The sequence below is a fragment of the Hipposideros armiger genome, unplaced genomic scaffold (assembly GCF_001890085.2).
Source record: "Hipposideros armiger isolate ML-2016 unplaced genomic scaffold, ASM189008v1 scaffold_147, whole genome shotgun sequence".
NCBI classification, from domain to species: Eukaryota; Metazoa; Chordata; class Mammalia; order Chiroptera; family Hipposideridae; genus Hipposideros; species Hipposideros armiger.
Window position 1 is genome coordinate 1,605,692 of NW_017731497.1, and position 15,886 is coordinate 1,621,577.

Consider the following 15,886-nt stretch of genomic DNA (forward strand, 5'->3'; position numbering starts at 1 on the left):
CCGTGTGTAGCCAGCAGGAAGCATGAGAGGCCAGCAGCTGCAGTGATTGGCCGTCCAGAAGTCGGCGACTGATCTGCCTCACCCGGGAAGAGCACAATGATGGTGCCAACTTGAGCCAGTGAAGCAACGTCCTCCACAAAGCTAGACTGAAGAAAAACAGGACAGCAACTTGTCTGTTCCCCTTCCCCCAATTCCCCAGCGCTGTTCTGATTCCCCAATTCCTCAATAAAATTTAAATATATATATATATATATAAAATAATTCAGTTTTTATTCTACATTGATATATTATCTAGATATGAATAACTGAAGAAAACTCTTTAAGTTTTCTTAAGACTCTTTCCCTTATCTTTATGAGTAAAAAAAGCATACCAAAAGAGAATAATTAGAAAGGGACCAAACTCTTCAACTATAAGTAGTAAGAATTATCATTTTTCTAAGCTACTGTTCTAGCACAAATGGAGAAAATTAATATCTAGAAACATAACCTTGGTACAAAAGCCTCCCAATGTCCTTTAATAAAAATCTTACTTGAATATAACGTCATCCACGTCTGTCAGAGTAGCACCTATGCTTTTCAATAGCAGATTGACAGAATGAATTGCAATCATTTCCTGTTTTTCTTTGTCTGAGTCTTCACCTCCAGAACCCAAAGACAGACTCAAATGCAACTAAAAGAAAAATATTCAATAAATGAAAGCTAAAAACAAAAAATTTACGTACACAAGAACCAGGTCTTTCAGATACAAACAAATGTTGTATCTTTCATTTAGAGTCCTAGAGAAAGCTATTCTTTGTTACTCTGTACATAATACAGAATAGCTCATTTCTACCTGATTCTCATATTTAATTTTCCATGAAATATAAATTTGTCCCAAATTTACAGTTATAATTTTATTCAAAGTGTATAAATACCATTCTGTTTATACGAAGTGGCTCAAAACACTCTACAAAAGTAGCACAATCATTTTAAGAAGAAAAACATGTCAAATGGCATAAAAGTAATCTACTGTCAAAATAATGGATAATCATTTATTTCCATTCAATTAACGTAAATAACTTATGGCAACAATTAATAATTTATTATAATTATACAATAACAAGTAATAATAACATGGCAATTATGGCAACAATTAGCAGTTGCTAAAAATTTTTTTAAAGAGTAATAAGATTTTCAGCTTCCATGGACCTCTTCAACTCACTACTTAAACATGCGATTTTCACATTCCATTTTAGCTTCTTCTTCTCTGTGTGGTGTATCATCATTAGTGCAACAGTGCCCGAAGACACACACAAAAGGTAATTCTACCTGTGAAAATAGAGCCGATGACTCTCCTTTCTTATTCTGCCTTTCCCTAGGCATTTGACCTAACCAATACAGAGCTCAACAGAGCAAACTTGTAAGGCCAGGAGAGCCTGCTTGTTGGGCTTTTCTTTGATGTGGACTTTTGTCCATCTGCAGAGTCAAGAGAATGTTCAGATCCAGGAATAGTAAGCTTAGGGGAATAGAGATCCAGCTTTTCTCTAGGACTAAGTTACCATGGAATAGGAAAATAACTATGGTTCATGATCCTAATTATTCAACTTCATGGCACAATTTCCAGTGTGCCTAAAAACATGAATAGGTCAATTATCAATCTTTAATACTCCCTTAGATTATAAACTCCATGAAGTCACTTTATACTTCCTACAGCAACTTTAAAAGTAGGCATTCAAAAAATATTTGTTGAAGGTATAGTTCAATCTCATAAATAACTGACTTTCACTTAATAAAAAAGAAACTGTGTATAACTTACCACATAAATTATCGATTTTAAAGCTAACACTATCAATATATCAGATACCACCAAACTAATATGTCAATTTAAATTATTTTAAATCCCTCATTTAGCTAAATGAATTGGTGAATGCAATTGAAAATAATGCTTTGTAAACAGTTTTTGAGAATGTAAAGGATCATCAATATTTTAAAGAGTTGCTTAATTGTAAATCTGGCTCATTACACAAGTTTACAGCATTATGGTTGATAGCATTTGTGAATTTCCTAAGCAGTCACCTTCCCCTATAAAACCTAAAAAGAACAACAAAAGGAGAAAAGGAAATGGGTTCATAAAGTACAAAATCAGGCAAGTGAAAGGTATCCAATTTTCCACTCCCTTAGTTACAATCAAATGTTGGAAGGGTGAAAAACACCACATCAACAGTATAATACCTACTTCAGCGTTTTCACATTCTGGTAAGGGCGCCCATTATAGTTTTCTGTTTAGACAGTGATAGTACTTACAAAGTGCACCAAAACATTAAACGTTGGTGAGCACTTCTTTGCTTAATTAAGAAATGCTTTTGTCAGCTTCTTCCTTGAATAAAAGGGTTATTAATTCAAGACTAGAGAACATGCTCTGGTGGTTTCTTTGTGGGAATTATGGTTGTACATATGTTTCAGAGAATTGTCTTAATTATTTCAATTAATCAAACAAAATTCCCATCAAATATTTGATGCAACAAATTAAAACCCACATTTGTACACAGACCCTTTAAAAGTTCTACAATTCTGCAAATTTTCAAAATAATAATTATAACCAACCTTGACAGGAGAAATATGGAAGTGTTCAAAGAAACTAAGAATTGACATATCAGTCAGTGAAGTCTCCATTAATTCTGTGTTTAGAGCATCAATATCTTGCTGGATTAACTTTGTCTGAAAAAGATTAAATCAAAAATTTCTATTCTACTTTCTCTACCAGTTATTTCAAAGAATGGATGATTTATTTTTTTTTATTTTATAATTTTCCCAAGAAATAAAAATTGTACCCGTTTTCTTTCGGCTTCAGGGTCAGTTGTTGGGGTAAACAGTGCAAGTATAGCTCCCAGAAACTGCTGATCAACTTTTAAGGCCATTTCCTGAATTAGGACCATAAAATACCTGAGGGAAAAAATTTTAAAGGTGGGAAAGGGTTTCTATCAAACATAGTAATTTTCAATGTTAAAACTTGGATTTTAGCCAAAAGCCACAGTAAGATCTCGTTCCTTCATCTCTTAGTGCTATGTCAACAAAATCAAATCTACTTACACTGAGATTTTTTTCATAAAAGTGAAAATTTCACTCAAGGTAATACTGCTATATTAAAACTTAGCATTTAAAGTCCCAAATCCAAGGGCTGGCTGAGTGGCTCAGTTGGTTAAGAGCTCACTCAAGAGTTTGAGCTCTGAGCAACAGCGGTTCAAGTCCTGGCCCGAGCTGAGCAGCCGCTGAGCTGCCAACAGGTGGCAGGATGACTCAGCTAAACACACACACACACACACACACACACACACACACGCACACACGTTTGGGCTGGCTGAGTGGCTCAGTTGGTTAAGAGCTCGCTCAAAGGTTTGAGCTCTGAGCAACAGCGGTTCGAGTCCAGCCCGAGCTGAGCTGCCAAGAGGAGGCAGGATGGCTCAGCTAAAAAAAAAAAAAATTAGAATAAGTCCCAAATCCCACATGTAACATGCTACAAAACAAACACAATTAGATAATATAGCACATATTATCCAATTTTTAAACTCCACAGCAATTGCTTTAAAAAACATACCTCACAAATGCATACGTCATTTATATTTCACTATTTTTATATTCTAATTGGAGTTACAAGGGGAGAAGGTGGTTGAACGAATTTTATACTTTAAAATATGATGTAGAGGCTATTATTAAAATAAGTCTCAACATAGAAAATTACTTGACCAAAAGTACATTAATATATTCAGGTGGAAATAATTTTTATATAAAAGTCATTTTCAAAAGAATAAAATTTATTTTCAAAGTAGTTTCTCATTTTAAATTCCTTTAGATAAATAAGGGACTATTTACTTACTTGAACTGTAAGACTTTACTGTACTCATTAAATCTTGTGATGACACTCACATCAATGAAAGGTTTGGGCTCTAAAAAAAAAAATAAAAAGGCAATCAAGCTTTATACTAGGTAAAAATAATGTTTACTTAATTTTTATAAATAGGGTAGGTATATCTCAACTTATTTTTTGGTTTTTGTTTTTTACCTGAATCCAAAGCAATGGATTTTGGAGGGGCCACAGGATGAAATATAACAGGGAACAGTGGACCTGGTAACTGATTATCAATCTGAAAAAAAAAAAACAGAAAACTAACTCAGCAGGATTTAAAATAATTTAAATTTAAATTTTTAGTTTCAGAGACAATATTATAGAATATATTGATAATTTAATAACTAAGTAGCTGTACATATATGTGGTACTATTAGAAGTTTCATTTTAAATCTACAATTCTTATATATCTCAGCAAGGACAAGCTTTTTTATATAAAGGAATATATAAATATCCTCATAACTGCATTAACATTGTGCAGCATGTACACTATTAATGGAAATACTTGTACCTACAGATCACATGGGATTTCAACTTTCTATGGTTTAAATAAAATGTAAGCAGAGACTACATGAAATCAAAGGATAGAGGATAAAGAAAAAAGAATTTAAAAAAATAATATTTAGTAGTTAAAAGGAAGGGAGAGAAGGAAGAAGAGAGCATGCAAGCAAGCAGTCAACACAACCTCCAATAAAGACCAGCTCATTCTCATGTAGAATGACAAAAGAAAATCTTATTTGAGAATCCCATGACATATTCAAAGAAATATTTAAAAATAACAATTTCAGTGCAAGAAAACACTCTTGCAGGCTAAGTAGTCAAATTCAATAGTCTCAACAGTCCCAAGGACTCTAGACTTGGATAGTAAGTATGCTAAATCCAAAGGATACATAGAAGAAGGGGAATAAACATACAAACAAAAAGAAAGACATCAATTACAGTGTATGTTAGAACGCTATAAAAAAAAATTTCATCCCCAAGATTCCCAAATTTATTAGATATAGATGCTCCTTCACTTACAATGGGGTTACATCCTGACAAATTTCATAAGTTGAAAATGCATTTAATGATACACTGTAGAGTATCAGTTGTTTACTCTCCTGATCCAGGGGCTGACCAGGAGCTGTGTCTTGCTGCTGCTGCTGCCCAGCATCACAAAAGAGTATCCTACAGTATATTGCTAGCCCAGGAAAAGATCAAAATTCAAAATATGGTTCCTACTGAATCAGTACTGCTTTCACACCATCATAAAGTCCAAAATGCATAATTTGAACCATCTTAAGTCGGGGACCATTTGTATATCCATTGAATTGAGGATGATAACATTACCTGAAGCCAATACAACCTGGCCCGTAAACTTCTCTGGTGAGGAGACTGCTTAAATTCAATCTGAATTCCTGATAAAAAATCTCGCTTTATAGGGCACCGAATAGGGAGACGCATTTCCATTGGAACTGTATCAAAATTGACCTGGAAAAAAAACCACGTTTTTGTGATGAGCTGGTATTAGTAGTGTAGCCCATTTTAAATATTCATTTACTCACTACTTGAAAGGCAAAATACCTTAAACTCTCTGTCTCACCTAAAGATCTACCTTAAGGTGATCTACAGTTGAGATCTTTGAAGCAAAATAATCACTTTTGTACCAAAGTTATTAGGAAAACAAGACTGGAGAACTTTTCAATTATATAAACTGTACTTAAAGAAAATAAGCCATGCTGCATATTTTTTAAAAACCTCAATAGATAATTTTAGAAAATTCTTAAACTTTGTTTTAACAAAGTTAAATAATGAACAGTTGATATATTATTTATATCTGACACTATTGCAGAGTTATTGTTTTCTTTTTTTCATTGGAGCATAGCCAACATTTATGGGGATGGGTTTGGGAGTGGGGAGCATTTCTGGTATAAACTCAACCAGCAGATGTTAAAGACAAAGAGAAACCAACATGATATGGCTGAACCAAAACAAGCTCGAAACTTTAGTTAAGTTTTTGGGGTTTTCTTGGGGAAAAAGTGACTTTCAGTTTCAACACTGTAAGGACCTATGTCAAGTACACCTTTATTTGTGGACATCTACCGACGTCAAACAATCATTTACATATTTAATTTAATTGAGCAAGTTTTCTATAGGTTTTTCATCATTGTAATATATAATTTTTCACAGCCTTCATTTAGCAATACTATATATAGGTATCATTCAAAATATAAGAAGAAAGGTTTCAAGCAATCTTAATTTCCCCACAATCTTACTGAAAAAACAAGTTCCATGAAACTATCTGCCTTATAAACAGAATTATAAAAATATGCAAGAGAAACACATTTAAATCATGCTTCAACAGTATGATTCAATAACACAAAATTTTAATTTAAAATATACTAGTAAATATTAGTCATGACAATTCTACTACTAAATAAGAGTTTTTATTACTAATAAGTTAGTTTCTACACACACATTTTTACTTGGATAATAAAACTTTACTTACCTCCACCACCACCAAAATATATACGTAAAAACTAAAACCAAAAAATTATGATATACCTCAAAATTATTGTCAAGTTTAATCCAGCCATGTTCTTTAGCTACTTGGTATTTCTTATAGGACTGTTCCAGTAAGATTATCTGCTTTTGACTAAAAGGCTTCCATTTCTGTTTTGGTTTCATCTCCCAAACAACACCAGAACTAAAATAATTCATAAAAAAAATTAAATTAGGAGTACGTATTTTGGTTTGTGGAACTGTCATTCAATTCCAAATTATTGCAACTATCAATCTCCTATGAAAATTATATTTATACAAGATGTATTTTTAAACACCAAAATATACCTGTGTTATAAAAGAACCTAAGAAAAAGAGGCAGGGGAAAATGTTTTTCTATCACAAGTTGACATTCAATTAAAGAACTGGCAAATTTTTTTTGTAAGGGTCGTATAGTAAATATTTTAGGCTCTGTGAGCTGAGACAAAGTGGAAATTATTATGTAGGGACTTAAATAACAAGAGAGAGGGAAAAAAATCTTCCACAAAATTTTTAATTGATGAAATTCAAAATATAAAACTACCAATTGAGTACAATTTTTAAAAACATAAGTCTATGAATAATGAGAAAAATACACATTTTTACTTATTAATTTTTTATTGAAGTACAATTGACATTAAACATGTTAGTTCCAGGTATACAACATAATGATTGGATATTTGTATATGCCATGAAACGATCACCACGGTAAGTCTATCTATCACCATACATAGTTACAAAAAGATTTTTTTTACACTTCTTTTGTGGGGTGACAACATTTCATTTAATTAAGGGCTCAAAGTTAGTGTTCCCTGTTATCAAAATCCATTGCAAATATTCATCTGTTTATGCTGATCTGCAGTGAGCATCTTTAAAACTATCCTTTCACAAAGACTGGTACTGCCAAACAGGGATATCAATCTATGAGAATATTATTTTCATTGAGTATATGTATTACTTGAAATGCATTTATAAAATCTTGTTTTCTGTTAGAAAATTCTAAGTCTAAAATTCTATTTCCTACTCTATTATACAAGATTGGACAAGTAAGTCTGAGAACTCATCCTTGAAAAAGTACTACACACCTCATTGCTAAATATTACTATGGTCACCTTTGAAGCACTCCCCTTGGGAAGCTATGCACTGATGCCAGTGCCTTGTCCACCCTTCAAAGCAATTTTGGAACTCTTTCTGGAATGGCCATCAAAGCTGTCGTTGTATTACCCTGATGTCCTGAATGTCATTAAAATGTCTTCAACATTTCCTTTCTTTCAGGTAAAGACAGAAGTCACTGGGGGCCAGATCAGGTGAGTAGGGAGGGTGTTCCAGTAGTTATTTGTTTACTGGCTAAAAACTCCCTCACAGATGGTGCCGTGTGAGCTGGTGCATTGTTGTGATGCAAGAGCCATGAACTGTTGACAAAAAGTTCAGGTCATCTAACTTTTTCATGCAGCCTTTTCAGCACTTCCAAATAGTAAACTTGGTTAACTGTTTGTCCAGTTGGTACAAATTCATAATGAATATCAAAAAAGGTTAGCAACATCATTACAACGAGTTCACGAACTTAATTGTCACACCTCATATTCTGCTCTTGACAGTTGCCTTGAAGCATGTCAGTACGTTACATATCAATCACTTCCAACGAAGGTTAGGCAGAAGCTCTTCATTACTCAGTTAAGTGGATTCTGAAATGTGGAAACTTCTTTTCCACTAGCATTGATGTTGGAAAAAATGTTGATAGTACTGTAGTTGCAGGTCATAAAATATACCTGCTCTAAACTTGTATGAGGATGGAGATCTCGCTTCTTGTTTCAACTGTGGGCAACACAGGAAGTATATAAAACAGCCTGACATTGTGGTTCAAATGTTAGTTATCAAATTATGTAATGTAAGTTTTGCAAATAAGCGATGATTTGTCTTCATTTAGGTTCAATTTATCATCAATTCTGTAGCAAAAGCTAATTTCCAAAGCATTCAGTTTTCAACAGTAGTGCTTGAGGGTGGTTCTTTTCATTCAGAAAAATTAAAATCTTGGCCCAGAACTCAAAAAGAATGCAATAAAAAGTATCACCTTTAAGCCGTCAAACTGCGTGGTAAGATAGTTCAGGACATTCAGCTTGTACAATATTTCTGACAATAATTCACTGAACTAATGATAGTTAAGTCTACAAGAGTGAATGAAGTTGACTAATTGACACTACTAGTTTGATAATACATGATCAATTCAAATACTTTCTACAAAGTACCTGTTGATAAACAGTAAAATGAACTATGTTGGCTTTAAATGCTATATTGTCACAAGCTTTGTGAATTTGTCCAACTAAGTCTTTTTCTGTTCCACACATATTTTTCCCATCATCACGTGTAATGTGGCTTAGAAAATTCTATTTCAGGTTGTAATGAATTAGTATTTCTTCAACTGGTTTGAAAATTGTCTTACCTGTAGTTTTTCTATGTCAGCTATTCATAGAGGCTAATTCTTCAGTCATTTCACACTCAGCACTGCCTTCTCAAAATACAACTGAGTACTGTTTGTAACATCTGTTGACTCATCAAGAGACAAGGAAAACCACTCAAAATCACTGGCCATGTTTTTTAGTTGACTACTGATGTTGCTCTGAATGTCCTCAATTCTTCAAGCAAATGTTCTCACAAAGGCTAATGGTCCTAAGTTTATTTTCTCTGGACACATTTCTTTACCTATTATAATCACACATTACTCAGTTAACTCACCATTGGTAAGAGGCTTTCCTTGCTTGGCTAACAAATGATTCACTGAGAAACCAACTTTGGTTGCAGCCTCATTTTTTGGTTTTTATTTTTCTGAAGAAAATCTGTGGTGATTAGATATTTTCTCTTAAATTTTCTAATTTTTTTGGCCATTGCTTGCATGTGAGTTAGGTATATTGTGAATGCATGCTTAGTTTGGAAATGTCATTTGTTTTCTTTTAGCACAGGTGTAGTCTCATTACATAATAAACTAATGCTTTGCCATTTCATTTGATAACTGCTTTATAAGAGAGACATTTCAAGTTTACTTTTCTCATTCTGCTTTGACATGATGAGTATGTATTAGTAATAAAAAATAAATAAAAGGTACAATACAGGGCTGGCCAAGTAGCTCAGTTGGTTAAGAGTTGGCTTAAGAGCATGAGCTCTGAGCAACAGGGCCCCTGGTTCGATTCCCACATGGGCCAGTGATGCTGCACCTGAGCACAGCTGTCGCTGAGCTGCCAACAGGTGGCAGGATGGCTCAGCTGGTGTAACAACAAGATTGCCTATTGATGGTGGGCTATGCCCACCCGCAACTAAGACTGAACTCAGCACCTTGAGCTGAGCTGCCACCCAGATGGCTCAGTGGATAAAGCGTGCGCTCTTAACAACAAAGCTGCTGGTTCAACTCTCACATGGTATGGTGGCTACACCCACCCGCAACTAAGATGGGACACAGCACCTTGAGCTGAGAGGCCACGAACTGCCGACGGGAAGCCAGATGGCCACTGGCGCCCTCCACAATGAAGATTGAAGAACAACAACTTGGTTGGTCCCCTTCCCCAATTCCCCAACACTGTTCCCCTCCCCCAATTCCCCAATAAAAATCTTAAAAAAAAAAAAAAGTTACAATATAGTAGCCCCCCCCCTTATCCACAGGGAATACATCCCAAGACCCCCAATGGATGCCTGAAGCCGCTGATAGTACCAAACCCTAACCAACTTCAACTTTGCTGGAAATGTGGCAGCAGCTTCTTCTTTGGCAGACACAGCATTTCCAGTAAATTTCATATACTTCAGTCCGAACGTATTCCTGAATCTGTGTAACCCTCCTTATTTGCAGTAAATGGCTTGGTGTCACTCATTTCAGGGGATCCCTTGCTGAAGTCTTCATATAGACTAAATGCTTTCTGCAGCAACATGTTGCAGTCAATCAAAAATGATAACAGAGCACATTTTCTGTTCATGTCTTCCATCCACAAATTTAATGCCTTTTCCATTTAAACTAAGCACTTATTATGCACGGTGGCTGTAACTTTTGCAGTTTGAGACGAGACAGCAAAAATTAGCACAATTTCTTTTTCCTTCTTCAGAACTTCATGGATAGAAGATTCATTCTTAACGTAGAGCTTGGCAACTTCAGCATACGATTTTTTTCTTTATTTACTAATTCGAGAACTTTTCACTTTTTCACTTAAAGGAAGCTCTTTACAACTTTTCTTTGGAGTATCAGAATTGCCAGCACCACTACTATTATGCTTTGAAGCCATTATTAAGTAAAATAAAGATTACTTGAACACAAGCACTGCGATACCATGACAACTGATCTGGTAACTGAGACAGCTACTAAGTGACTAACACATGGGTAGCATATACAGCATGGATACACTGAACAAACAAAGGGGTGGTTCATGTCCAAGTGAGATAGAGCAGAACAGTGGGGGATGACGCTACTCAAAATGGCACAAAATTTAAAACTTATAAATTATTTACTTCTGGAATTTTCCATTTAATATTTTTGGACCATGGTTGAGCACAGGTAACCAAAACCATAAAGACAAAAAATGGATGAATAGGTACCATTGTATAACTAACTATATGTTTGAGTTGTAACTCAAACACTCAAGTTACAACTACATCACGGTCATTTGTTGTGCACCAAGCAGCAGTGCAAAAGTGGCCAGACATATAAAAAAATAAGTAAGGCTATGTTCTGAAAAAGCTTTACTTAGGGGCAACAAACTTTGAATTTCACATATTTTTTACATGTTACAAAATTTTATTTTTCTCTTGATTTTATTCAACCATTAAAAACAAAAAATCATTCTTAGATCAAGGCTGAACAAAAATAGGCAGTGGGTTAGATTTGGCTCATGGCCATACTTTGCTAATTCCTCATTATACTGTTTGCATAATGATGAAATATAACTTCATAATATTTTCATCTAATAGCTTGTTGATATTAATTAGACAATGACAGTGTTAACAATGTCTTCACTATATAATGTGTTTAGGGGACACTAGTCAATGAAGGTAATGAATAAAATATCTACTATAAATTATACAAATCCAACACTGATTCACAGTTAAAACTCTGCAGCAAAATAAGGAGAGGGGACCTTCCTTAATTTGATAAAGGACATCTTCAAAAAACCTACAGTTAACATCATACTTAATGATGAAAAACGAGATGCTTTCACGTTAAGCGCAAAGCACAGATGTCCACTTTCATCACTCCTATTCAACAGTGTACAAGAAATCCTAGACAGGGACAGCCGAGTGGCACATTGGTTAAGAGCTGGCTTGGGACACCAGCTCTGAGCAGCAGGGCCCCGGTTCGGATCCCACATATGAGGGCCAGTGACAAAGTGACACTGCCCTCTACAGCTAAGATGGTGAACAACAGCTCGAGCTGGGCTGCTGTGAGTCGCCAGCAATGGCGTAGGCTGTAGCCCCTGCTGCAATGGGCTGCCATAAGCTACCGTGTGTGGCTGGCAGCCGGCGTGAGCTGCCAAGAGCCGCAGTGAGCAGCCGTCCAGAGGCTGGTGACCAATCTGCCTCATTCAGGAAGAGCACAATGATAATACCAACATAGACCAGTGAAGCAACGTCCTGCACAACTAGACTGAAGAACAAAACGACAGCAACTTGTCTGTTCCCCTTCCCCCGATTCCTCGCGCTGTTCCCCTCCCCCAATAAAATCTTAAAAACAAAAAAAGAAATCCTAGATAATGTGGGAAGACAAGAAAATAAAGTAAAAAATACACAGACTGAGAAGGAAGAAATAAAGCTGTCTTTGTTGTCAGATGACATGGATGTCTATGTAGAAAATCCCAAAGAATCAACCAAAAAAATGTCTGCAACTAATAAGTTTCAAGATACATTATATAGAAAAGTCAATTGCTTTCTTATATACCAGCAATGAACAACTGAAACTTAAATTAAAAACACAGTAACATTTACATCAGCATCAAAGAAATGAAATACTTACGTATAAACAAAATCTAGCGAATCTGTACAAGATCTATACAAGGAAAGGTATAAAAGTCTGCTGAATGAAATCAAGGATTGAAATAAATAGAAAAATCCATGTACATGGATATGAAGACTTAATATTGTCAAGATTGTCTTTCTTCCCAAATTGATCTACAGATTTGATGCAATTCCAATCAAAGTCCCAGCTAATTATTTTTGGATATCGACAAACTGATTCTAACGTTTATATGGAAAGGCAAAAGACTCAAAACAGCCGATACAATATTGAAGGAAAGAAAAAAGTTGCAGGACTGACATTACCTGACTTACTATAAAACTACAGAAATCAAGACAGTGCAGTACTGGTGAAAGAACAGACACAGATCAAGAGAACCAAACAAATACAGTCAACTGATCTTTCAAAAGGAGCAAAGGCCATTCAATGAAGAAAGGACAGTCTTTTCAACAAATGATGATGAAACAACTGGAGATTCACATGCAAAAACAAACTGAATCTAGACAGAACTTACACAATTCACAAAAGTTAACTCAAAATGGATTATAGGTGTAAATATCAAACACAAAACTATAAAATTCCTAGAAGATAACATAGTTAAAACTAAGTGACTTTGAGTTTGGCAATGACTTTTAAGATGCACCACCAAAAAGCACAATCTATGAAAGAAAAAAAAAAAAGATGTTGGATTCCATTAAAATTAAAAACTTCTATACATGTAGTCATGAGATGTGGAGTATAGTGTGGGAATGGAGTCAATGGAATTGTAATAGATATGTATGATATCGGGGGTGGGGTGGCAGTGGATGGGGGAGTGGGGTTATCGCTTTGTGAGGGGTGAAAGGGGTAACTATTGCATTGTTTTGTACACCTGAAACTAAAAAAAAAAAAAAAATTTAAAAACTTCTGCTCTATGAAAAACACTGTTAAAAGAATGAAAAGACAAGCCACAGACTGGGAAAAAATATTAGCAAAACACATATCTGATACAAGACTATTACCCAAAATATATAAAGAACTGTTAAAACTCAACAATAAAAAAATATAAAATTTAAAACTAGGCAAAAATCTGAATTTCATCAAAGAAAATATTCAGATGGCAGTTCAACATGTGAAAAGATGCCCAACATCATATGTAATTAGGGAACTGCAAATCAAACCAACGAGATACCACCACACACCTATCAGAAAAGCCAAAATCTGAAACACACACCACCAAATGTTGGCAAGGATGTAGAGCATCAGGAACTCTCATTCATTCCTGGTGGGATTGCAAAATGGTGCAGCCATTTTCGAAGACATTTTGGCACTTGTTATAAAACTAAACATACTCTTACAATATGATCTAGCAATCATGCTCCTTGATATTTACCTAAAGATTTGAAAATTTTGTCTACACAAAAACCTGCACATGAATGTTTATAGTAGCTTTATTCATAATTCCCAAAACATGGAAGCAACCAAGATGTTTTTCAGTTGGTAAATGGATAAACTATAGTACAGCCAGATATAAAATATTATTCAGTGAAAAAAATAAAAATTATCAAGCCACAAAAAGACACGAGGAACCTTAAAAGGATACTGCTAAGTGAAAGGCGCCTATTTAAAAAGGCTGCACAAACTATACAATTCTAAAGATATGACATTCCGGAAAAGGTAAAGCTTTGGAGACAGTACAAAGATCAGTGGTTTTCCAGAGTTCAGGGGAAGGGACGAGGGATGAAAAGGTGGAGCACAGGTGATTTTTAGGGCAGTGAAATTATTCTATATGATACTGTAATGGTGGATACATGTTATTATACATTTGTCAAAACCTATACAATTTACAACAAAAAGAGCAACTCTAACATAAACAACATAATCAAGGGACTTGAGATAATAATGTTATCAATATTAGTTCATCAATAGTAGCAAACTGTACCCACTATTCCAAGACATTAATAACAGACGAAACTTGGGGGGAGTGTATATGGGAACTCTGTACCTCACACTCAGTTTTTTTGTAAACCTAAAACTGCTCAAAAAACTACTGTAAGTCTAGTTTAAAAAAACTATATAACTGACTTACTTTTCCTCAGTACACATCCTTTCTGAATGTGTACTGAATGTGTAGTGTGTCACAAAAAAGGCAGTCAAGTTCTTTTAGATGAAGTTTTTAAATGTCCTTATAAATAAAGGCCAATCTGACAAATACTATAATAGCATATATAATATTAAAATAGAAATAAGTTATAGCAAAGATCAAGAGAGTAGAGAAATTGGATTTATTATATATGACTTTAAAATGATTTTCATATTTAGTTTAAAACACTATACAATACTGAAATGAATAACCAAGAGAATATATTACTCATATATACATAAATGTATTAATATTATATTAATGGTATGTGTAATACCATTTCTAAAACCCTTAACCTGTCAGGTGTTGTGCAAAGTGCATTACATACCCGATCTCTTTATTTAATTTTTTATTTCACTAAACACAATTATCGATAGATCTATGCTGGTTACACATGGTCTCCTGTTAACCATTCCACCCATCAGGCTCCAAAAAAGTCTTTTACCAAAGTTAGTGTGATTGAAAAAAAACAAAATAAATAAATTCAAATATTTTTCTTATGCAGCTATAAGAAGAACTAGAGAAAATAACTGGTCCCATCACTATTATAAAGCTCTAAATAACCACCCATTTAATGATTACATACCCATGTCAAATATTGCCTCCTCTATGAACCTTTTTTCCAATTTATCAGACCCACTGTTGTTGGCTTTTCCTCACCTATGCCAGCTTCTACAGCCTCTACTGCACAAAACAAGTTAGTATTTCCACTGCATTATGCATACGTCTTTGTAGCATTTTTCAGTGTTTTTATAGTTCATTGAGAAAAATACATACAAACAACAAAGAAAGAAGCCAAACCTCTTTCTTCCCCATCAACTGATGGTAAGTATTGTAAGGGCATTATCTTAGTCATCTTTCTATCCTACAGGTTTCTCACTAGCAGTGAAAATAACTGTTCAGTCAAGTTTTCCTGAAAGAATGTACAGTATATCAGATTCAGAACAGGCATCTGTTTACTCTCATAAAATCTAATATTATGAACTCAGTGTCTTTTATAGATTTCTAATACCTTATCTTCTCTTCTTCCATACCTGGTTATCCCAATATATGAAACTTCCTGCTTCTTTTCATTGTTAACCAGTGAAAGCCCAAGACTGTGAAGAGAAAAGGTTATTTCATGATCAGCTTGCTCCATTTCTTCTGCCTGCAGTGCTTTGGAAACCAAGGCAACATCATCAGTGAAAAGCAAAACTCTCTGGCGCCCATCTAGGAATGACACCCAGTGTATCTGGATGTTTGCATCATATGGAAACTGTCCACATTCATCCTGGGGAAAAGAGAGACTATATATTAAACCAACAAACAGTAAGTTTTTATCACATAAAGCTGAATTATAGTAACTAAGAAAGTTTAGAAAAGTTTAAAAAGCATGACA

General features: G+C 34.6%; 1 protein-coding gene across 1 annotated transcript in view; it reads right to left on the reverse strand.

Moving 5' to 3' along the window:
- The window catches only part of VPS13C (vacuolar protein sorting 13 homolog C), a 178,169-nt gene that overhangs the window by 24,844 nt on the left and 137,439 nt on the right, over positions 1 to 15,886 (reverse strand). Inside the window, exons 66-73 of the mRNA XM_019650776.1 lie at positions 15,543 to 15,778; positions 6,428 to 6,569; positions 5,213 to 5,353; positions 4,040 to 4,121; positions 3,854 to 3,923; positions 2,811 to 2,922; positions 2,584 to 2,697; positions 531 to 670 (exon numbers count right to left, since the gene is read on the reverse strand). Of these exons, the coding sequence (XP_019506321.1) occupies positions 531 to 670; positions 2,584 to 2,697; positions 2,811 to 2,922; positions 3,854 to 3,923; positions 4,040 to 4,121; positions 5,213 to 5,353; positions 6,428 to 6,569; positions 15,543 to 15,778 (1,037 nt within the window). The remainder of the gene's footprint in view (positions 1 to 530; positions 671 to 2,583; positions 2,698 to 2,810; positions 2,923 to 3,853; positions 3,924 to 4,039; positions 4,122 to 5,212; positions 5,354 to 6,427; positions 6,570 to 15,542; positions 15,779 to 15,886) is intronic.